The 24,576-nt window shown below is 36.7% G+C and overlaps 1 protein-coding gene across 1 annotated transcript in view; it reads right to left on the bottom strand.

Annotated features, from left to right (window-relative positions):
• Positions 1-527: 527 nt before the first annotated feature.
• Positions 528-24,576, bottom strand: part of Katnbl1 (katanin regulatory subunit B1 like 1) — a 39,582-nt gene continuing 15,533 nt past the window's right edge. The window contains exons 2-10 of the mRNA XM_032903881.1: positions 10,259-10,374; positions 9,721-9,761; positions 8,099-8,378; positions 6,863-6,981; positions 6,217-6,267; positions 6,038-6,127; positions 5,462-5,551; positions 4,418-4,511; positions 528-2,368 (exon numbers count right to left, since the gene is read on the bottom strand). Of these exons, the coding sequence (XP_032759772.1) occupies positions 2,336-2,368; positions 4,418-4,511; positions 5,462-5,551; positions 6,038-6,127; positions 6,217-6,267; positions 6,863-6,981; positions 8,099-8,378; positions 9,721-9,761; positions 10,259-10,360 (900 nt within the window). The 5' untranslated portion in view covers positions 10,361-10,374 and the 3' untranslated portion in view covers positions 528-2,335. The remainder of the gene's footprint in view (positions 2,369-4,417; positions 4,512-5,461; positions 5,552-6,037; positions 6,128-6,216; positions 6,268-6,862; positions 6,982-8,098; positions 8,379-9,720; positions 9,762-10,258; positions 10,375-24,576) is intronic.

Genomic DNA, 24,576 nt, shown 5'->3' with positions numbered 1-24,576 from the left:
TAGGACAACACAGTGAGTGGCCCTAATATGTTCTTCAGCTTTTTGATAGAGATGACTCTATCCTAAGAAAAGACTTTAATAGTAACAGAAATGTTCAAAAATCCTTAAGGAGCTTAAGGTCACCACCACTCAGTAGCTGAGGTGCACAGGCCCAGAACAGAACTCAAATGTGTGCTGTGAGGTAAGGCTGCTTCTTTCATTGCCCTGAGTGTAAAAATGGAGCATGCCATATTACAATGTCAACAGACATATTTAGGCCTAAGAATTCTGTTAAAACAATAGTATTGCTTCTTACTATACTTAATTTCTATTGAGACTTCATTTACTTGAACTTTGACTTTTTTTTTTTTTTTAAAGATACTGGTTAGTCAATAATCTGATCCATATTATTTGATATTGTGCAACTAAAAAATTATAAGGTATGTTAGGTCTTATTTTGAATACTTTCTTTTCAAACCTGGAAATCTATACTATCATACAAATCAATCATTTTATTTCTTTTTGAAAAGTAAACTATGCACACCACATTCTTTGTGATCACAAATTGAATTTATTGAGTGGATACTGAAGAAAATATGCAATCAGAAATCATGGAATTTCTTTGTGTATGTGAGAAGTTAATGAATTTAGAAGGATCAGATTCAAATCCTTAGTCTCATTAGCATCACACTCCAACCAAACCGCATTAACCTGCCCAAACGGTTCAATATGACAGTGAAAACTAAAGGACTAAGAAGAAAGAAAGGCTGTAGTTCTCATCTTAAGGTTTCAGGATGACGGAGATTTATGAAATTCCCGCATCCTGAAAAATGACTTCTTACATACCTCACCTCACAATCATAAAAACGCAGTCATCTGGAATGACTCTTATCTGATGATATAATAATTAATTACTACAATGGATGTTCATCTGTGGTATACATAGATATCTGGAGTAATAGCTATACAAAACAGAATTCAGTGAAAAGTAACACTTTCAACATCTCTACAGCAAGAAAAGATGCTGGGGAGGCTTCTCAGTAGTCACTGTTTGAGTTCTAAAATGTACATTGGATATGAAGAGGAAGTCTTATCTTTTCTGGAAGTTTGCAAGCCTTATTAAAGACGATGAATGGCCAACAGGAGTAGTAGTTAACTGCAATTCCGTCTAAGACAGGTACGATTGTTAAGACATTCCAGAAGTGAGTACACTGATGTTTCAAATAGTCATAGTAAAAAACAAAACACAAAAAAGCTTGCATATAGTTTGCTGGGATTTCATACTAACCATTAGAGGAGGTAGTGACGCGCTGTGTTGGAACATAAAATACAATGTCAGCATTAACTGTAAACAATTCTGAAACATTGTATGGAACTTCTCAGAACACATTTAGATCTCATATAAAATTAGAATTAAAAAAGCAAAAAATAGAAATATTTAGTATATTTACTCAAAGGAAGTTTAAATGTTACAGAAATGAAAAATATTAGAACTCTATTTACAATAAAAAGTGAATATAAATTAGCCAACTCCCTGGACATTTCCAGTTAAACATTCATACAAATACATATTCACCTTTTTTCTTTATATAAGAATGACACATACATACAAACATAACATGAAGATTCTGGCAAAAAAAAATCAGAGATGCTAAAAATTTCACAAGTTTAAAAAAATGGTGTCGAATATATTTCAATAACATTCTACATGAATGTAAACCCCTGATTTAATTCCATGATTTTATTATGCCAGAAGCATGGTTGCTTTTGATTTTTTTTAAAAAAGAGATATTGGTATCATAACACATTGGCTTATCAATAATTAAGGCATTTGTACACAGTATCAGTGTGGACAAAAAGTTTTAATATTACTTACTATGATGTTTTAAATTTTCGAAGTCTTTTCAACAGAAGAAAATAGCTGCACACATTTAAGTGTTTCTTCATAAAACACAATAAAAATCTTAGTGATTGGTCTTTATAGTTCCTGGTAATAAGTCCTGTCTTATTTTTGCATACTATAAATCATATTCTTATGCAGGACTGAGTTAAGACCCAGTAGTTCTTAAACAACGCTACCAAATGGCCACGTAAAATCTGCACACAGCAAAGGCAAACAGTCTTCATAGTGCACTTTCACCTCATTGAAGCTGAAGCTGCTCCTTCTGGATATTTCCACTTCAATGTGAAGTAGATTGTTAGGATTTCATTAGTGGTTTTATTATCTGGCTTTTTAAAAGAAAAAAATGGTTTTACTTCTTCCACAGTTCTCGGTTCTCCGAAGAGACCTACTTTTGGAAATCATGTAATCCAGCGCTGTCTGAATAACCAAACACTCTTGAGAAGATGAAATCTCTCACTGCAGCTGTAATAAATAAGCATCTACGTCCTTAAAGGATGAAAGAAACGTCCCATTAGTTAATAAAGCAAACACACACACACACACACACACACACAAAACCTGCCTTCTTTTCTGTTTGTTTCTTAATTTGCCCCAGTTTCCTTTGAAAGCTTTAAAAAGAAGAGGTTTTATTCAAAATTTCTCTATGCATTTGTTTATCACAGGTCCTCGAACACAGTGCATGTTCAATAACATTGAGCAAATACTAAGTGAGTGTTCTGGTTTCTGTGCTTCAACAACTCTGCCTTGTAGTTAACATGTGCAGAAATTCTATAAGTGCTATATAAACCAAAGCCCAAGGCACAGTTTGACAATTTCACCTTATTTTTAAAAATAATTATTTTTATTTTATGTGTATGAGTGTTCGTCTGCTCATATGTATGTGCACCACAAGTATGCATACTACCAAAGAAGCCAGAGGAGGACACGGACTCTCTTGGAACTGAAGTGATAGAATGCTTTGAAATGTAATGTGTGTACTAAAGAGAGGCCAGGTCCCCTGTAAGAAGGAGACCTTGAGATGTCCTCTCCAGATCCACTCCCCACTCTAAAATCATCTGCTCTGATTTTTAACCTGGAGAAAAACAAATGGTGTAGTGGAGTAGTCAGGGACTGACTGCTGTGGGAGAGGAAGCCATTGTTTTTAGTGCCACAGCCGCTTACTTATGCCCCAGTGGATAGCTCATAAAACAAAAACAAAAACAAGGTAAGAAGATATAAAAGTAAGCTGGGCAAGGTGACACCTGCCTTTAATCCCAGCACTTGGAAGGCTGAGACAGGCAGATCTTTGTGAGTTCAAGGAACTACAGAGCGAGTTCCTGCACAGCCAAGACTATATAAGAGAAACCTATCTCAAGAAACAAGAATCAAAAAGATATAAAAGTGGAATGGGAACTTGGGAGAGGAAGGGTGACTGAAGGTAGTGGGAGGATAAGATCAGTATGACCAGAGTGCACTATGCACATGAATGTGTCAAAGAAAACATTTATTTTTAATTGTTTATGATGTATAGCTTTCAATGTTTTTTTTCTTATTCACTTTACATTTTGCTCATTGCTCCCTGAAAACATTTACTTTTAAAGCAACATATTTGGGGGCTGATATAGTAAAAATTTTACTATAGACTTTACATTGAAACTGTAGTTACTTGACAATTTTCATTATCACCATAGTATCTTAAGGCTATGTTTATAAGAAAGCTTTTCCTTTTTAATAAAAAGACAATTTAAGTTAACCAGGCAGGCAGCACACTCCTCTGATCTCGGCACTTGAGATCAAGTGAGGCAAGAGAATGGTGATCTTAGCACCAGTATGGGCTTCACAGTAACATATGGATAGCCCTAACTATACAGACCTGTCTCAGTAACATTAAAAAAAAAAAAAAAAAAAAAAAAATCAAAATGTTAGGCAAACAATGCTTTGAGCTCTACTAAAGTCTTCACAGTAATGTGTTATATATACTTTAAAACTGTAAGCAACAAACAACTTCAGAAAAACAGAACTGTTTATGAGGCTTTAATCCCAGAACTTGGGAGGCAAAGGCAGGCAGATTTCTGTGACTTTGAGGTCAGCCTAGCCTACATAGCAAATTCCAGGCCAGTCAGGCTCCATAGTAAAACTGTCTCAGCAAAAACAAAGACAAAGAGGTCAGGTAGGGAGGGGGAAATGGGATGGGGTAGAGGTCAGGGAAATGTGTGTACAATCACACAGTGATGTAGTTAATGCTCAATCTCATGTGTTTCTTTTTACATAGATGTCCAAGAAAACCTCATGAGCCAGCGACGTAAACATTTCCTTAAACCATACAATGTCTTTTTTTCCCAGCAAATAACTACTCAGACAGCAAACGCCCAGCAGTAAGGTGGAAATACTTCTTACCACCAATTCTTTCTGCAATCATCAACTATCAATGACCTCTAAAAGTTTAAATATTAAAATCCCAACTAGCAATGTGCCTTTTTCCTGTAAGAGATAAGCGTATCAATATAGATCAATATTAAATTCATGTATCACTCTTAAATTACAAATATAGATTACCTTAGCTATATTACCAGTATATCCTGGAACCAAGGTAAGATGGTTTTCCTGTTCCCATAATCCATTCAACTGTTGCTTTAAAATCTTAATATTTCTGAAGGGAAAAAAAAAAGAAAGAAAGAAAAACAAGAAAGCCAACAGTAAGATAAAGACTTGGTTTTAATTTATTTGTATCAGTAGAAAACCATATACTAAAATCAAGCAACTTCTTAAAATGGTATATGCCGTGCCAGACAGAAATTCATAGATATTTGGTTGTCAAAGTAGATGAGACAGCAAGCAGGCATTTGTACCAAGTGGACAACTTTCTTGGGTATGAAGTGGAAAATTTTGTTGAGTCTACAAAGGTTATGGAATTTAAGAGGGAATTAGGGGAGAGACTGTATTGTTTTCAACACCATCTGGCTTTTTGTTTCTTTGTTCCTTTAAAAAAAAAAAATACAGAGTCTTGCTCTGCAGCCTACGCTAGCCTCAAACTTGTATTCTTCCTGCCTTGGCCTTCCCAGTGCTGGGATTATAGGCGTGTTCCACCATGCCTGGCTTGAGTTCAGTTCATTTGGGAGACTCCTCACACATTTTCAAGTTAAGGCAATAGTCAAATCATGCCGATTGTAACTATGTTCAGAGACCTGTCAGGATATTTCCGTTCCTTACTACACCAAGGGCTGCTTCTTTCTTCTCCCTTCCTGGTACAGTGCTTGGAGAGGTTACGCCACTGCTGTGCTGTTACCCCTCCTGAGGGAAGGGCTCAGATAGGTATGCTGTCTCACATCAGCACCGAGGATGTTGGGGCTGAAGACACACAGTGAGAGTGTCACAAAACAAAACATAAAATAAAAGGTAAGGTTCTGGCAGCAGAGATAAAAGGAGTTATGGGACTCTGCATGGTTTTTCAAAAACATAAAGTACCTATTTAATATTTCTCTAAAAATGAAGGAAATAAAATTATACAATGATGATCACGGAATAAACTCATTACTTTGTTTAATTAAGATACTTTTCCATAGAAAGTCCAGCACAAATTATCTTTAAAGTTATACTTACCCATCACTTATAATTTCTGATTTAGATGAGAGTTCTGACCACCACCTTTTTATTACTGCTTGAAGCCAGTTTAAGCCAACAATTACATATCTGAAATAAAATATTGTGACAAAATGTAAATGTTTTATAAGCCTATAACAATGACTATACCCCCAAAGTTCCCGCAGATATACGCCAATCACTCCCCTTAAAAAAATATATGTTACTGCTTTCATGATCTATTCAAAAGCCATAGAAACTACATAGCTGTTCTTAGATCCTTTCGGAAAGGCCTTGGAAACAGAAATAGGGCTGGAGAAAAGGGCTCAGTGGGTAAATGAATCTGAGCCCAAAGCTGACAAACAGTAAATCTGAATTCACAAGGTGGATGGAGAACCAACTTCTAGAAGGTGCTCTCCTACCCCACTGTCACAATAAATAAAGTGTAGTGAAGGTGTTTTAATTAAAATTACCAAAACAGGTATTATGTATTTCCCAAACGTACAGGAGCTCAGTCTCCTACCATGTACTCACAAAACAGAAAAATCAAGAATGTTGAAAGAGAAAAAGGAAGCTGAGATTTAAATTAGCACTTACTCTTCAAATCTGCTTTGAAGTAAAGACTTTACTAGAGGAAATAAGTCTACACAGCAGCCAAGAGAGATACATTGCTTTTCTTCCTGTAAACTAAAAATTATAAAATACGAACTGATTAAAATTTGTTTTTCTTTAAAGCTTTTTTTTTTTTTTTCTGGAAAAAAAATTACTGCATTTACCTATTGGTTAGAACAGGAAGGCAATCTACCACAACTCCAAGGTCTTCTATCCTGTGAGTACAAGACAGATACCATTGCTTAGTGTCCTTAGTCATTCACATTATAATCTCCATCCTCCTCTCGAGGCATCTGATATTCAACAAATAACTTCGGCATTTATCATGAGTCAAGTACTGAGGACACAAAGGGGAAACAGAGACAGGGCTTGCTTTCCAGTGCCTGAGTGGGTGTAGGAGGCATAGAAAACGACATGCGGGATGAAGCGCATCTTTTTCAAGAAGGTACTCAGTGAGGCATGGAGTAGGCATCACTCAGTAAGGTAGTACTTCAGAGGCTTAAATACGATGGGGAGGGTGATGCTTAAGATTCCCAGAGAGGATTTTTTTCAAATGGCAGGTTTCCCATATTTAGTTTTACAGATAAGAATAGAATTGTAACCAGAAAAAGCAACAGCTTGTTTAATCTGACAAGTTTTCTGTACCCTCATTACACTTAAACTGGTGATGGATGTAATTTAAACTATAGAGTCTCTATGGACACTAAATACAATGTTTACATCTTAACTAATAAAAACTTCCTCAAAAGACACTTTTCATATCTCATTAAAAATTACCCATGTTAAACAGAAACAAAACATCATACTCACCTCACTAAATAAGCTACAAGTTCACTAACACTTCTCTTTCTCCAGAAAGTCAAAGCTACATTCAATCTCAAATTCCTGCTGAATAGAACTTGGGCCATTGTCTCATGGTCCTGAGAAACCTGAAAGGCAATCATCTAATCTGTTAAAAAACCATGAAACATGACACAGACTTTTTTTTAAAATGAAAATGGTCTGGTAGACACAGCCTTAAACTATGCACAGGTAACTTCTTATACTGTAATTTACAGTTGAATACAGTGAATGATGTGAGCAAATTCTACTTTTTCTCTCCTCCCTCCTTGCTACTGTTTTTTCAAAATCCCAGTAGTTTATCCAGTAAGTTATTTCTAGGTGAACTTTATGGATATGGACACAGAGAAAAGGGAAGCACATAGGCTAGTAATTATCAAATGAGCAGCACGAGAGAGGAAAGCACAGACTGGGCTGTGGTCCTGTCACAAACATGACAAATGTGCCATCTATAATGCAATCCTGTTATGAAAACTTTAGTCCAAAACTACCTAAGGCAAAAAGTGAATACCCTACTGGCAAAATTATCTGACCTTACTCTCCACAAGCAATTACAGCTACTAAACTGGAATGTGTCTTCCCAAATCATGCTTTAGACAATGACAAATAGGTACATATATAGTAACATACCAAAAAGTCTAAAATTTTATTTTAAAAAAGCTTTCCTTTTGCTTATACATGAATATATGAATCCATGGGCATTTTCAATGCGACAATACATATGGACTTCACTTAACAAAAAATAGTAACATATTTTTAGTCTTTATATATCACCATTTATTCAGATTATTTCTGATTTTTCTATTAAAACTGTTTGTAAACGCTGTAATGTATGTAAACCCATACATTTGTATAGTTACTTTCCTTAGGGCTAATTTTACAGTTAAAAGACTTAGAAGCAGGTTTGCTGAATCAAGTCCCCACTGAAGGTCTAAGAATCCAGTGAAACTGACTAGGTAACAGGTTTCAGTGATCTACTTTTTAAGGTAAAATGTCTCTTTCCCCTCCATTCTATTTCAGATGCTGTCAGAGACGGGGTTCATCTGTACAACTGTCTTAGGCAGACAACACAATTCAAATACACATGCATTCAATGAGTGGTTATCCGCTAATAGAATAACACAAGGGGGAAAAACAAGAAATCAAAACCTAAACAAAGCAACCTAGTAGTACAACAGGAATAAAGCTGAGCTAAAACGGACTTACCTCAGAAAAGAAACCACTATATTTTGATGATGGGTTTTCTGTCTGTGAAGACCCAGAATCACTGGTGTTAATGACAAATGTCCGACTGTCATGGCGTAAATTTTCAGGTAGATGGCCTGCACAAGCCAGTTCATTTTCTTTATTTGCCATGTCACAGCCCCCACTTTTAGGGGACTGCTTAGTTCTGTAACAAGGATTTGGGAATGAATGACGAACTAACTTTCTGTGGTAGAGTACCTTGCGCAGCTTATCTGGGCTTTTCACTGCTTGTCCAACTGTTCTGTAAAAAGAATTTAAGTAAAAAAAAAAGAAGAAAAGAAAAAGCAAAGAGAATTTTTAAGTGAAAATTTTAATCGGTTACATTTTGCAATTGTAATCCACTAAAATTAGAAGAAAATAATTCAAAAAATTAACTTAATTTGAAGAGGAAAATAAAAGTAATAAATTATCTGGAAGGCAATAAAAATGTGGCAAGCTATACAAAATGAAAACAAAAGGGCATAATAGTTTCTATAATTTAAAATAAAACATTAAAGGCTGTGGAAACACAAAAATAGGAAAACTTTTCAGATATCTAAGCTTTTTTCTAAAAAGCTAACACATTTTCTAGTACATAAAAAATTATTCACATTTAGATATTTTACATATATTTTAAGCTGGAACATTTAATTTTGTATGAAAGACCACAACAAACAAACCTTAGAGTACAAGTTTCCAGACGCTTTGGGGATTATTAGTAGTTTTACTTTTTGCTTCCTTACCACCACAGAGAAGCAGTTCTCTCTCACCACAATGGACTGCCTCATCACAGACCCACAGGCAACAAGTCAGAGACTAAAGTTCTGAAACCATGAGCCAAAAGAAATGTTTTTCCTCAAACAGGGCCTCTCACCCTGTGGCTAAGGTCAAGCTTTCATTCACAATTCTGCTGTCTCAGTTTCCCAAGTACTAGGAATCTAGGCACAATGGCCCCCAAAACATTTCCTGCTTATAAAAAGTCACGGTACTAGGAAGCTAAGAAACACACTATCATAGAATATTTTACCAAAAGAAGCACATTTTTCTGAACAAACAGACTACAGAAATAGCTGTTTCCCATTTTTATCAACCTCTAATTCTCAGTTTAACAAAAGACACTGTACTCTCACTTCTGTCTCTGTCTGCTGTTATTTAATATTACACTATTTCTGAACAGCTCCTACTGTACCCTTGGAAAAGCAGAAATGGACAAGGTGAACAAGGATTTCACACAGTCCCTGCTGGGTTTCAAGGACCAGGTCACAACTTGGATACAAGTGGTTTAGAAAGCTGCATTCAGCGCTCAGTAACTCTAGGAGTGCATGCCATTTTTATGACTTTTTGGCTATGACCCTGAGAAAATCACGTATGTCCTCTGACTGTGAGTGCTCCTGTCACTGTTTAAGAAGGATGGCATTTATGTGGGGAACAGAAATGCTGATACATTAGTGCAGAGCCCAGCACAGAGGAACTGTTTGATACATGTTAACTATAATTACAATAAAAAGAGTATTTCCTTGTCTTATGATTCCATAACTACCTTCAGTATTATGTCTTCTCTAACTATCTTCATTATTTCCCACAGACTTTAAAGACGCTCTTACCTACTTATGTACGCAGCCAACTGTTTTGGAGATATCTTAACCTGAAAACCAAAGCAAACAGTGGTTCACATTCAGTTTTTAGTAGAGTTATGTAAACTTTATGACTGACGTTAATAATGCATGTAAAACTCAATACGTATTTTTTGGGCCAATGTTTTCTTTGTCCTAACCTCATGTTTTCAAACATTAGGTACACTATTGTATTTTGGTATGCTTGGCAAAGCAACATATTTTCTTTCTTTTTTTAAACAATACCAGTCATATACTGAACTTAAAGGGTGTTTATAATTTGTCAGTTCGAGTCTAATGTGGTTTAAAAAGCTATTTCATTGTTAATCAATCTTTCAATGAACAAAATGCATCTCTAAGTTCCTTTCAACTAAAACATTTATTTCACAGTTTATATAAACAGTATATTTGCCAAAACTTTCTTATAGCTTCAGAAATATAATAAGTATAATTATATTAATTTTAGTTCATTAATTCCACTTAATCTAAGACATTAAACAGATCTGATAGTTTAAACTATCAAACTTACCTCCTTCATGTTCTTACTGGTAAAATTAGAGATCCTCTTTCTAGGAAGATCAATACTATTAGAGAAGTTCCGTTTTTTAACATGGTGAGTATCAAATGCCATAATCTCTTAAGTGCCTAAACAAAATAAAAATAATAGAAAATTTAAAAAACCAAAGAGTCCAATCTTTCATAGCATGTATATGCACTATATTAACAGCTCTGTGCTGTATAAAGGAGGCTTAATGGTAAAAAAAAAAAAATACTTTGTGTGTGTGTGTTTGTGTGTGTGTACACAAATCTGTAATACACAGATCATTGTTTTCCTGAGACAGTAATTAGTACAGGTTGACTTGAAACTCAATGTTCCAACTTTGCCATTGCCTCCTAAACTCTAGAAATACAAATATAAGTCTTGTTTTAAATACTTCTAAAACCAAAACACAGAAAAAGCACAACATATAGTATCCCAGGAAATAAAGACTCTTCAACTTCTTATGAGCTAAAGCTTAGTCTGGAGGCTGTTCTGCTGTAGAGTGAGAAACAAGGCAAGACAAAACCACAGACGCTAGATCAAAGGGTCTCTATAATATCAGCCTTATTTTAAAGAAAGGAAGGAAGGGAGGGAGGGAGGAAGGAAGGGAGGAAGGATGGATATCTTCAGTTAAAGACATCAGTCTAGCCAGGCAGTGGTGGTGCATGCTTTTAATCCTAGCACTCAGGAGGCAGGGGCAGGTTCTGAGTTCTGAGTTCTGAGTTCAAGGCCAGCCTGGTCTATAGATCAAGTTCTAGGACAGCCAGTATTATGAACTAAGTACGTCCAATTACTTCTGTCATTCTAAAACATCATTAAAATGAGAAAAGAGGTTTTTAAAAACATAATATTACCATTCTGGAGAAAAAGAAGAGATAAGAGCAACAATTTAGAAACTGCAAAGCCAAGTGGTAACTAACTTGGTAGGTCTTTTCAACATAACACACATGAAATTCTGTATTTCAATTTAAACATACATAATAAAATTCTAAATCAGCAAATTAACATGAAAAGCAGAATGCCCAAAAGTTTAGAAACTGGCACTGTCAAAGACATCAAGAAGTCAGGAGAAAGGTAACACCCCTCCCCCCAAAAGAGTCAAATACACTGACTGAATATATACATTTAAGGCAGTTAGGTTGATAAAAATCTCTTCCCCATCCCAGTTAAAGGCCAAAGTCTTTTTTATTGTTTGCTTGCTTTATATGTTTTATTTTGTAGCCTAGACTGGCTTCATATTCCCCAGGCCTCCTGACTATCAGGGTTACAAACACATGCCAGGACTACAATTTTATTCTATGAAAAATGTAAACCCAAGTTTTTACATACTAAATTTCAAATCCCTTTATCTTCTTTCTTCCACTTGACTTACGAAGGCTTGCAATCAAACTCATATACAGTCCAAGAAGAGCACAAAAGATGTTTCTTTAGGAACTCTGACCAGTCCCACAGTAAATCATACATACATACAAACCTGTGGGCACACACACAAATCCCATTAAAATACTGATACAATGACAGTCAAAGTGGCCACACTAGTTCCTGTATGTTGTTTACAGTGGTACTTATCTGTCGAAGCTAACAAAACCACACAGACACACAGACACACACACACACACACACAAACTGAGTGAGTCACAATGAGTGGTAGCTTATGCCTATAATCCCATATTTGAGAGCAGGAACAGACAAGATCTCTTTAGGTTTAATGCCAATCAGGGGGTATAAAGTGAAAGCTTGTCTCAAAAAAAAAACAAAAAAAACAAAAAAAACAAAAAAGAAAAAAAACAAAAAAAAACAACAACAACAACAAAAAAACCCCAAAAGCAGTAAAACTGTTGTTAGAAATCATAAACAAGCTATATTAAGACCAAAAACCAAACCAAACCAAACCAAAACAACAAAAACCCTCAAATAGATGGGAATATAGAAATGGCTCAGCACTTCAGAGCACTGGCAGCTCATCCAATGACCTGGGTTTAATTTCTAGCATCCACATAGTCGCTCACATGGTCTGCAATTCCAGTTACAAGGAATCGGACACCCTCTTCTGGCCTTGGTGGACACTGTATGCCTGTGGTGCACAGACATACATGCAGGCAAAACACCCAAACACAATGAAAACTTAAAAAACAAAATAAAACAAAAAACCAAACAAAACTAAACCTCAACGTAAGTTGAAAGACAAATCTGAGGATATCTTCCAGAACATTCAAGCAAATGATAAAAAGAATCAGAATGTAGGCTTAGAGGAACCAATATTGAAACAAAAGGGAAGTACACAGAAGAATAGAGAGACTAATTAGAAACCAATGAGAAGATTTAAGAAAACTATACAGAATTGGAGAACATAAATTTCTAGATAAAAGGGCTTCACCTGAGTCACCATAATGAATGAAAGCAGACATAGAAGGTACATCACCTTCAAATTCAGAGAATTATGAAAAACTAGAGAAGGTACCATGACCAGGTGTGGTGGCATACATACACTTTTAATCCCAGCACACTGAAAAGCAGAGGCAGGAATCTCTGAGTTGGAGGCCAACTTGGTTTACATAGTTAGTTTCAGGACACAAAGAGACCCTATCTCAAAACAAAACAAACAAAACAAAACCACTCTCCTTCCCCTCAAATTCAGGCAATTTACAACATCCTAGTTAGTCAAATGTGAGCATGATAATCATTCACAGTTCAAAACAAATTCCTTTCCAATAGTAATAATGAAAAACAATAACACAAGATAAATAGATTCTAACAGGAGAGATGGGAAGGGATTTTCCAATCTGTACTAGAACAGGTTAGAAAGCTTAGAAGAAAAGTATTCACAAAAACAAAATGGCGTTAAAATAAAAACTGGGTTGGTGTGGTGGCACATATCTTTAACCACCACACTCAAGATGCAGAGGTAGACAGATCTCTGAGTTTGAGGCCAGCCTGGTCTACAATGCAAGTTCTAGGGTTAATAGAGAAATTCTGTCTCAAAAAAACAATAAATACTGGGTACCCATTAAATGAGAGAAAGAGTAAGAGAGAGAGAGAGAGAGAGAGAGAGAGAGAGAGAGAGAGAGAGAGAGACAGAGAGAGAGAGAGACAGAGAGACAGAGAGAGAGAGAGAGACAGAGAGAGACAGAGAGACAGAGAGAGAGACAGAGACAGAACTGGCAGAAAGAATCAGAAAGAAATGGCATACCTTAAAGCATCAAAACAGAGGATGAAATCTTATGACATCTGTATAGAAATAGGGTTTTGTAAATGAAATAAATCAGGGACAAAAGGGCAAGCAACTTATAATTTCCTATGTGGAATCTACTAAAGTTGACCTTACAGAAGTTGAGAGCAGAAAGATGACCTGGGCAGACCAATAGGCTCTAAGTTGTAGGTAGGTATGAGATACAAAGTTCTGGGATGTACAGCAGAGTGAATGTAGGTAACAATTACGTACTGTGTATCTCAAAAGTCAAGCAGAAGAAATTCTGAACATTTTTACCTTAAGGAAATGGGTAAGTGTTCGAGGAGCTACATACATCCCAATCACACATGTAACACTTTTTAAACTGAAAGACACTAATAATTAGAAAAAAAACAAAACTACACGAAATACTATTTTACACTCACTAGATAGCTATAAAATAAGGACAAAAATAAGTGCTGAGGGGGCTGGGGATTTAGCTCAGTGGTAGAGCGCTTACCTAGGAAGCGCAAGGCCCTGGGTTCAGTCCCCAGCTCCGAAAAAAAAGAACAAAGAAAAAAAAAAAATAAGTGCTGAGAAAGATATGAAGAACCTAGGGCTTTCAGACATTATATAAGGTAACATGACATGGTCTCCCTCCCTTTGTCAGTATTGGGGATGAACATCCAGGGTGATATGCATGCAAGGCAAGGGCTCTCTCAGTGTGAGCTCAAGCAGTTTCTTAAAATTAAATACAAATCCACTCCTATATATTTATTGAAAGGGAAGGAAACGTATTTATACAAAATTTTGTGTGCAAATACTGAGCACAGCTAAGAGATACAAACACTGGAATGTTTAGCACCTGGTCAACAAATACAATGTGGCATATCTATATAGAACACTAGTAAGCAGCAAAAGGAATTAAGTACTCACAACTCAGCATACATAGGAACAGTACAGTAAGTACGAGAGACCGTGACACATCTTGTGAAAGAATTCCATTTATATGAAATAAAATACATAGACAGAAAACCAATTGTTTGTTACTTCTCAAGCTGGAGTAGGAATGAAAGAAACTACACAGGGGCACAAAGTTTTTCAGTGACAGAAATGCTCTAAAGATCTATTGGGACCAGAGAATGTTCTATTCTGTCCTTACAATCAGTGAATTGCACATTTAAAAGTTTCATGGTGTATACTTTATATCACAATAAGGCTTTATAAAGGGAATTATTAAAATTATAAGACAAAGACTTGTTATAAAGGCTTTGCAAGCTACACATTCTGTTTTACCTATTTCTCATGCATTTAATAATTGCATCTTTCTAGAGCCATAATATAGAGTTGTCCTTCTCCCCCAAAGGCACTTAGGAATGCTACTGAAACTAGTTTCAAGTTCTCTATGGGTTTTTGAAGTTCTATTTGATAAGACACAAAAAGAGAAGAATCTGAAATGACTGAAGACTCATTAAAAAAAAAAAAACTCTTAATAAGCAAAGAACAAAATAAGCATAGTCCCAAAAGAATAAAAGCAAAGAAGGGACAGCTATTCTAACATTATGTACAACTTCTAAATATCAGATACAGCAAACATTTTCTTACAATAATACAATGCCTTCGGTCAGCAGCTTGCTTGAGAAAAACAATACCATAAAAATGAAGCTCTTGGAATGATTTCTCTTTACATAGTAGCTGTCTTCTACCTCAAAGAAAAAAGGGCTCCATTCATATACTCTTATAATGGCTGCCAAACCAAGAGATTAAACAGCTCAAAGTGTTCAGATATTCCCTGCCTTCTTACAACAACAAAAGAGACTCATTATACAGGAATGAAACATGCTGGGACAGTTCAAGATCATGTTAGCTTTCTCTTTACATTCATATACTATATTGACTATTCACATTGACTTTAACTTGGTAATTCAACTAGGCAATTTCTCTACCAAAACAGAACAAGCTGTTGAGAAAGACATGCTTCTCCTTATACAAGAATTCCTTCCACATGTAGTTATCTCCAAGTCATGAGGATAAAAATGGGTTTTAGCCACCACCTTTTTCCATCTTCCTTCCCTCCTCCCTCTTAACTAATTTTAATTGGATTTAAAAAAAAAAATCACTGCCCTATAATAATAAAATACATAAGCAAGAAATAAGTTCAGTAATGCAATGCCTTATCCATTTGATCACCTTGTCGTATAATCCCAGAAGGCAGAAGAGTCCATTTGTACACAGACTCAAAAAACAAAACAAAACAAAAACAAAAACAAATCACTTCCAGAGAATGTCCTAAAAAGCACAATTTCTAAAAATTGGTTTTTTAAAGCAGAGAGCATTAGAGAGTGTACTTTGTGGTTCTGTGCTTGCCAAGCGTGCACAGGCCCTGAGTCTGAATCTCTACAGCCATAAAACTTAATAATTTTAAAAATAACAACAAAAGCCTATTAAAACAGTATAGAAAACAACGTACTATATAATCCTGGTGTGATGGTTAATCTTGGTTATCAAATTGACTAGATCTGTAATCAATTAAAACCCAAGCAATTGGACATGCTTTCTCAGAGATTTTCTTGATTGGATCAATGAGTGGAGAAGACTCACCCTAAATGTGGGACATACTTTCAGGTGGCATAAAATGACACAGAAGAAAACTTGCTTTTGCCTGTGTACCTTGACTCTCACTGGCAAGTTCCTCTATCCTGTTTTTGAGACATTCCTTTGCTGGTATTAGAACTTACTTCCTAGGATTCCAAGAGATTGAAGATGGCAGCCTCCGAGACTAGAGCGCCAGATTGGCACTCTTGAGAAATCCAGTCCCGTGGACCACACAATGGCCGGATCTTTTGCCTTTCTCTCTAAAGACATTTGTAGTTGGATTACTTACACCACAGCCTGGAAGGCACTCGAATAAGTCCCGTATATATCCATTCTATCAATGCTGTTCCCTTAGAGAACCCTAGCTAATATTTATTTTATTTTTAAAAGTTCTATTAATCTTCACCCCTAAATGAAACAAGAACAGAAAAAGACAAGTAAGATTACACCAAATCAAAAAGTTTTTGCACAAAAGAAGCATTCATCAGAGAGACAACCTAAAGAATAGGAGAAAATATTTGCAAATTATATAATCTGACGAGGAGCTAATATTCAGAATAATAAGGAACTCCAAAACTGCAATAGCAAAAAGAAAAAGAAAACCAAGCAGCTCAATTAAGAATGGGCCCTGAATCTTTTTGCAGTTTGGACCTAGAATGTCCCCGAAAGTCTTCTGTGTGGAAGGAGATAGGGCCTACTGTGGAGTCAAGAGGAAGTAGGTCACTGGCAGCATACTTATCTCTTAGCCCCTGGTCACTCCCGTCTTCTTTCTTCTTGGTCACAGTGAAATAGACAGCTTTGCTCTCCAAGGCTCTGAAGACCAAAATGTCCTGTCTTGCAACAGGACCACAGCAATGGAGTCAAGTAATCATGACCTACATACAACCTCTGAAACTGAGCCAAATAAATTTTTGCTTTTTCAGGAAGGTTTCTCAGGTATTCTGTCACATCAGTGGCAAGCTAACATAACTTAAATAATTCAGTTTGCCATAGATAACTGTACTTCTCTGTGTACTGTAGCACTATTCAAAATAGCCAGGAAATGGAAATAACCTGTTTATTAGTGAATGAATAGATAAAGAAAATGTGGTAAATACAAGCAACAGAATACTACAGAGGATGGAATCTTACAACGTCTGACACCTGTACAGAAACAGAGATTTTTGTAAGTGAAATAAACCAGGGATAAAAGGACAAGTAATTTATAATCTCCTATGTGGAATCTACTGAAGCTGACCTTAGAGAAGTTGAGAGCACAAGGATGACCTGGACAGATCAATAGGCATGAGATACGAAAAAAGCAAATGACTCTGGGATGTCAGAGTACAGCACAGTGGATGTAGGGAACAATTATGTACTATGTATCTCAAAAGTCAAGCAGAAGAAATTCTGAATATTTTTACCCTAAGGAAATGGGTAAGTGCTGGAGGAGATAGATATGTGTAACCTGATCAACAACACAAAATGTATAACTAGAGTAAAATACTCCATGTACTCTATGGATTTTTATGTTAAAAATCTGTTTAAAAGTACACTTAATTAGTTAAAAACCTAAAAAGAAATTACCAAACTTGATTGGGGATGGAGACATCGCTCTAAGGTAGAGTGCTTGCCTAGCATGCTTGAGGCTCCAAGTTCAATCCCAAGCATTATAAAACAACAAACTAAAGATTTAATTACAGTTATTGCTGGAGGGACTACGGGCCATCTTCTCAATAACTTACAGGCTTTTCTATTTTCTAAAAGAATGATTTTTTTTTTAAATGAAAACAGTCCTTTTTAACTTTTCCAAAATTAGGACAACATAATCTAATTTTCTTACTTCTGTCCACTTGCTTCATTTTTTTTCTCCTTGATTTCTCCCTTTGAACTGATTCCTCTGTGCCTGCTTTCAAGCATGCTCCAGTTTCTCTATCAGCTCCTATACTCTTTCTGTTCTCCTTTCCTGCCAAATTTCTACAATGAGTGCTTTTTAGCTTTCAACTGGTCTTTAACCGTTTACAGTTTTGCCTTATTCTGTTCTCTCATGTGAAATCTATCAACGTTACTGTCTGTTGCTTAAAACTATATGGGAGCGAGGAATAGTGACATGACAGTCTGTAATCATAGCAGTCTGGAGTGTGAGCTCAAGGCCAGCCTGGACTACATAGTAAGACTGTCTCAAAAGGCAAAACAAGACAAAACCAAACCAAATAATAACAAAGAATAAAAGAAATGAAAAATGAAAAAGAAAAACAAATTACTTTCCCCACTGCAATAAATAAAACAAAAACCCCTACCAGAGACCTTTTAGCAGTCGTTGTTCATGGAGAGCCCTAAGGCCAATGTTAAGGCTACTCTTTCATCACTAGTCAGCAATTTCACCATTTCATGATCCTCCACACACCTCCAACACAACTCTGCTGACCCTTCTCTGAGTCACTTTTCCTTCAACAATGCTTTCCTCTCTACATGAACATTAAGGGTGCAGGTTTTCACAGGTTCAGTTACTTTTCTTGATCTAGGCTCTCCTGTAACTTTTTCTATACCCAATTGGCTTCCCCATTCACCACTATTTTTTAATCAATATGTCTAAAACAAATCTCTTCAACTGTCAGTTCAATAATAGCATGTCCTATCATACTTGAATTACTAACAACCAATTACTAATAACCCCGACTGGAAATCTGGGGTTATTTTTATTCTTATTTCTTTCCTTTCACCAAGCCACTAAGACTTCTTGAATCTTCCATCAAAATATGTTCTGATTTCCCTTTTCTACTATCAGAAAGAATCCCATCACTTCAAGTCTAAAATACTGTAGAATTGGGCTGAAGAGATGATCAGCAGTTAAGAGCACTGACTACTCTTCCAGAGGTCTTGAGTTCAATCCCAGCAACCACATGATGGCTGACAAACCATCTTAATGGAATCTGATGCCCTCTTCTGATTTGTCTGAAGACAGTTACAGTAAACTCTCATACATGAAATAAATAAATGAGCATTTTAAAAAAAGTACTGTAAGAATAATTAGTTCTTTTTTCCACTACGGATTTTCTCCTAGTCCCTATAAATCATCCTACATAAAAACAACTATAGTGTTCATGGAGAAACTACTAATACAGAACTTCTCAGGTTATGTTTTGTACTGGCTAAATTTGTATATCATCTTGACACAAAAAAGTCCTCACAGAGAAAGGAGCCTCAGTTGAGAAAATGCCTCCATGAGATCCAACTGTAGGGCATTTTCTCAATTAGTAATCAATGGGGATACTGTGGGTGGAGCCACACCTGGGCTGATAATCCTGGGCTCTATAAAAAGGCAGGCTGAACAAGCCAGGGGAAGCAAGCCATAAGCAGCACTCCTTCCATGGCCTCTGTATCAGGTTTCTGCTCTGTTTGAGTTCCGGTCCGGATTTCCTTTGGCGATGAACAGCAATGTGGAAGTGTAAGCCAAAGAAACCCTTTCCTCCCTAACTTGCTTATTGGTCATGGTGTTTCATCACAGCAATAAAACCCTGACAAAGGCATGTTTAAATTATATACATTTTAAGGATGCCTTACTCTGTTCAAGTTAACCTGGTTATATTGCATGTTAAAGTATTTATTGGAAATCTAGTATACCTAAAAGGTTCTGAGACATTCAATTATGTTATTTAGTTCTGTGATAACCAGTCTTGGCTACCATAGTTTTGGGGCTGATTCATATATGTATACTAAACTATCTTAGCAGGGAACTCCCTCATTATCAGGTATCATACTATCGGGGGTACCTTTCATTTCTTATTATTTTGAAGGGTGAGAAGCCAGGAACAATGGATCATAACTATAGTTCCAGGATTTAAGAGGCAGCAGCAGGAAGATCAGGAGTTCAAAGTCATCTTCTACTATAGAGCAAGTGTAAGACCAGCTTGGGCTACAAGCAATAACCCCTCAAAAAAGAGGAAATACAAATGAGGAGCCCCTGCTTTTTTTAAAGGAGAGGAGGAGGAGCTGGGAAGGAAGTGTACCACTTCATCGACGTTAAATAATCTTTTAAGAAACCTGCTGGATGCCAAGCATTGACCTCTCTATGCATACACTTACACATAAATACATACCTTTGTACTTTTTTTTTGTATAGATGAGCGGTGAATTTGCCCTTAAATCAACAGCAAAAATGCAAAGAGTTGGGGCTGGATTCTAGGGATTCTCTTTCTACTGTTTATAAACTTAACTAATAAACTATACTGCCTCCCGTAACAGGTGTGAATACATATATAGATTTGGAATAAAGAGATCTTCTAGTTCATAAGTTTGGAGGATCTTCTATTCTGAATCTATTTTCTCAAATGTAAAATATAAATGTTATTATGAAGATCAAAGTGAGATTATATACATTATTGCTATTAACACTCAGCATTTACACAAAACATAAATATGTATGATTTAGTGCTTTAGAAAACAAATTGACCACCACCAGAAAGCTTATGAAGTATGACCATATCTTGTCCTGCCACCTTTGGATTAACTAAATAATTTACTATCCAAACCAAGACACTGATAGAAATGGAAGGAGGTATTATGAAAAAGCATGTCTGGACAACAGGCGCCAACTACGTCTGTCTCATGCAATCTGGATGTATAGGTGTTTGACCTTAGTCAGTTCTAATGTTTACTGTTCTACGTCTATTTTTTTTTGATAATTTCCTTCTATAAAAATTATCAACTAATCAACTATAAAAGTATAGACACATAGTGTATAACTATAGATATGTACAACATGAATAAACTTCAACTGTTTTATGCTAAGTGAAGGAAACTAAAATGTAAAAGGCTATTTTCATGACATTATAAATAGAAAAAAATATAAATGTAGAAGGAAAAGTATCACTAATACCCCGACACTGCAGGCAGGAAAAAGTTTACTCCAAAGAAATAAGGAAATTTGGGGGCTAGAGAGATGTTATATACTTTAATATAGTAATGATTATGCCACTATATGGATGTGACAAGTCACAGAAATAGTATCTCAGTCACTGCCTTTAAGGAAACTGGGGAATAACACTGTTGTATAGCTTAGCAGTAGAAATTCTGCAAAGATTTTGACTCAATCCCCTGCACAAGGGGAAATAGAGGAGACAATCTGTGGCTTTTCACTAGCATGCTTAAGACATTGGCACTGGCTTGATAGAAGTGAGGAAATGGGCTCAGACCCCTTCTCTTGCCTTTAGGAAACCAGTCTACTCGTGAGTCCTGAAAGTTTCTGAAACATTCCTTAAAAAACCTAGAATATACATACATTCTGAATGGAAATTACCAAAGCCAGACCAACTGGTTCTAGGACTCAACTGTGTGGGTTGGCTCTGACTCTGCAGAGCAAGCTGAAGATGCCCTCAGTGCCCTGTGTATGCAATGGCATGTGGGAGTTTAAAAAGCTCAATCAGCAGAGACCTCTGAACTCCTTCCACGCTCTCTCAACTCTCTGGGAACCTTGTTGCTCAGTGTGTAGTGTATGTGCCACAGCTTACTGAGTAAATACTAAAGACTCTCTGAAAACTTAAATCCAGAGCAGCTTAAAGATCAGGTTCAAACGAACCTGGGAATTTCCCAGCTCCCACCTTTAACTATTCATGTAACTTGGGAACCAGCTGTCTTAGTTTTCTCATGAATAAAAGTAAAAATGTTCATGTAATTTGCCTTGACTTACTTCAAAAGAATGAAAAATCCTGTAAATAACAAAATGGGATCTTTGTTTTAATAGAGGAGAAAACTGAAACAAAGAGAAATGGGATCATAGGGGGAAATTTTTTCTTTTTGAGGCAGCATCTCATTATATAGCTCAGGCTGACCTGGAATTTGTTATATAGCTAAGGCTGGCATATAGGTCCTGAGGACTGAATTCAGGTCATCAGGCTTGGAAGCAAGTACTTTTACCCACTGAGGCATCTATCTCTTCAGTTCAAATTTACTTTAAAATTATTACTGGTGGTGGTATTAAGTGCTTGCATGTGCGTGCTCTCTCTCTCTCTCTCTCTCTCTCTCTCTCTCTCTCTCTCTCTCACACACACACACACACACACACACACACACACACACACACTCACACACTCATGTGGAAGTCAGAGGACAATTTTGTGAAGACTATGCAGACAAGTGCTTGTACCCACTGTGCAATCTCAAAGCAGCACCTCCCCCTCAAATTCTTTTTTTTTTTAAGATTTATTTATTATATACGAATATACCATAGCTGTCTTCAGACACACCAGAACATCAGATCTCATTACAGATGGTTGTGAGCCACCATGTGGTTGCTGGGATTTGAACTCAGGACCTCTGGAAGAACAGTCAGCATTCTTAACCACTTGAGCCATCGCTCTAGCCCCCCCTCCTCAAATTCTTTTTTTTTTTTTGGTTCTTTTTTTTTTTTTTTTTTTTTTCCGGGGTTGGGGGTCGAACCCGGGGCCTTGCGCTCCCCAGGCTAGCGCCCACCCCCGGAGCTAAATCCCCAACCCCCCTCCTCAAATTCTTGATCTTCCTGCTCCAAGCTCCCAGTTTCTGGAACTAAGGCATATACTATCATGCCTAGCTTAAGGAGAAAATATTTTGAGGGTCAAAGCTGATTTCAAACGTAGCAGGCAATTTGGCAGAAGACTGATATTGAACACTACACAAAGAAACAAAAGGAAAAGATGGGGGCTGGGGAGACAAACAATGTCATGAGATCAGGGGAGACTGTCGGGTAGGAGCAGACACAGGACATGGACAAACCCTGAGGACACTAAAGCTGTTTTACAAAAGAAAAGGATAAGGACCTCTAATTACTGTATGCATCCTTCAATACAGGAAGCATAACATTAAGTATCATTTTTCCAAGCTTTTGTAATGGACACATTCTGTTTCTGTCAAGTTTGCCTTTTTGTTTAAACAAAATGTTCCTTTTCCAGGACATACTTCCTTTCTTCCTTTCTGCTTTATCACAGCCTCTCTTACTATGAAGACTGAATCTTTCTTTCCAAAGCATTTCTTGATTCTGGTCTTGGTGCAAGGTTTCCTATACCATCTCTCAGAACACTGGTTTTATATTGCACAGTTTATGCCTTTGGCAAATAACAAATACACAAGGGCTTAAATGTAAGAGAGAGCTGAGCACTAGCTGGCTTTAGTCTGTCTCCTCCCACCAAATTAACTTCAAAGCTTTTTTTTTTTCTGGGGCTGGGGACCGAACCCAGGACCTTGCGCTTCCTAGGTAAGCGCTCTACACTGAGCCAAATCCCCAACCCCAACTTCAAAGCTTTTTAAAACATTTAAAATTTTTCCTAAATTACGTGTCTATGTGCACACAAACGCTACTATGTATGTAGAGGTCAAAAGGGCAACTTGTGAAAAATTGCCTTCTCTTTTACTATGTAAGAAACATGGGTTGAAGAACAGGGAGAGGGAGAGACAGGAGAGAGGAGAGGGTGAGAAGCCATGGCAGGTGATGTTAAGATTCTGCTCTGTGTATTTACAGGTTGTTATCAATGTTCTTAAGGGATGGATGGTACCGGGCTTTGTATGTTTAAGTGGGCAATTATATCTTATCAATTGGATCTAAGATTATTGTGTTGTGTGTTCTTTTATGTGAGGGTTTGAGTGTAGGGGAGTGTGTGGCTGGGATGTGTTTCTGCCAAGATATCTAGCAGATATCTTGGGGCACCGCGGTGCGGACCTAGTTGGGTAAAAGACAAAAATACTTCTTTTATTTTTATATTTTTACAACAACAAATGGCGAACCAATGTGATGGGCAAGAATCCACTAGTAATCCTAAGGGTTGAGAGAGAGTTTTTATTTTCTAAGTAAGAGGAGGCCAGTGCCATGTTAAGTCATGTGATATCTTAAGGGCGGGAATTCAAACAAAGAAATGGGGAAGCCACCTGGGCTGGCAGGCTGTAGGTCCCCTGCTGTGTGATAAGTAATGGCAGTTCAGAGAGTTAGAGATTAAAAGCTGCTTTTAAAAGAAAGTTGTTTAGAAAGTCTTTCAGGATACCCATATTCTTTTTAATGTGGGCTCCACGAGAATTTTGGGTTGAAATCCTAGTTAGACAAGCTACTTCTTAATTACAAGTATTATTAAAAGGTGATTAAGTTTGCTTTTAGAAAGAAGAGAGTAAAGAGATTACCTGAATCAGTGGGGATTTTCATCCACGGTTCAGAACTTAGATAGGGAACAATTAGTCACTACCTCCAAATAGAGAGTTGTGATGAATGTCTGTAACACCAGGGAGAGTGAATGCAGGCATATATTGTAGACGTTATTAAGGTTAAATAAAAATCTGTGGCTCCGGGTAGAGAGGTTAACAGATGGATATATTTTGGGCTAAAGTCCTGGTTTGATATGTTGCTTATTGATATTGGAATTGATAGAAGGTATTTGGTTTGTTTTATGAATTACCCCGCTAAAGGCCATATGGCTCGTTGATGCCGGCTAGCGAGGGTTTGTGGTTACTTTTGATATTTACCACAATAGGAAGCTCAAATTCTCTTAACGTGTGCTCCATGGGAATTTTGGGTTCATTTCAGCTATCATAGAGTACAAAAGCC

The sequence above is a fragment of the Rattus rattus genome, chromosome 5 (genome assembly GCF_011064425.1).
Source record: "Rattus rattus isolate New Zealand chromosome 5, Rrattus_CSIRO_v1, whole genome shotgun sequence".
NCBI lineage: Eukaryota > Metazoa > Chordata > Mammalia > Rodentia > Muridae > Rattus > Rattus rattus.
This window is presented reverse-complemented; position numbering and strand designations above follow the sequence as displayed.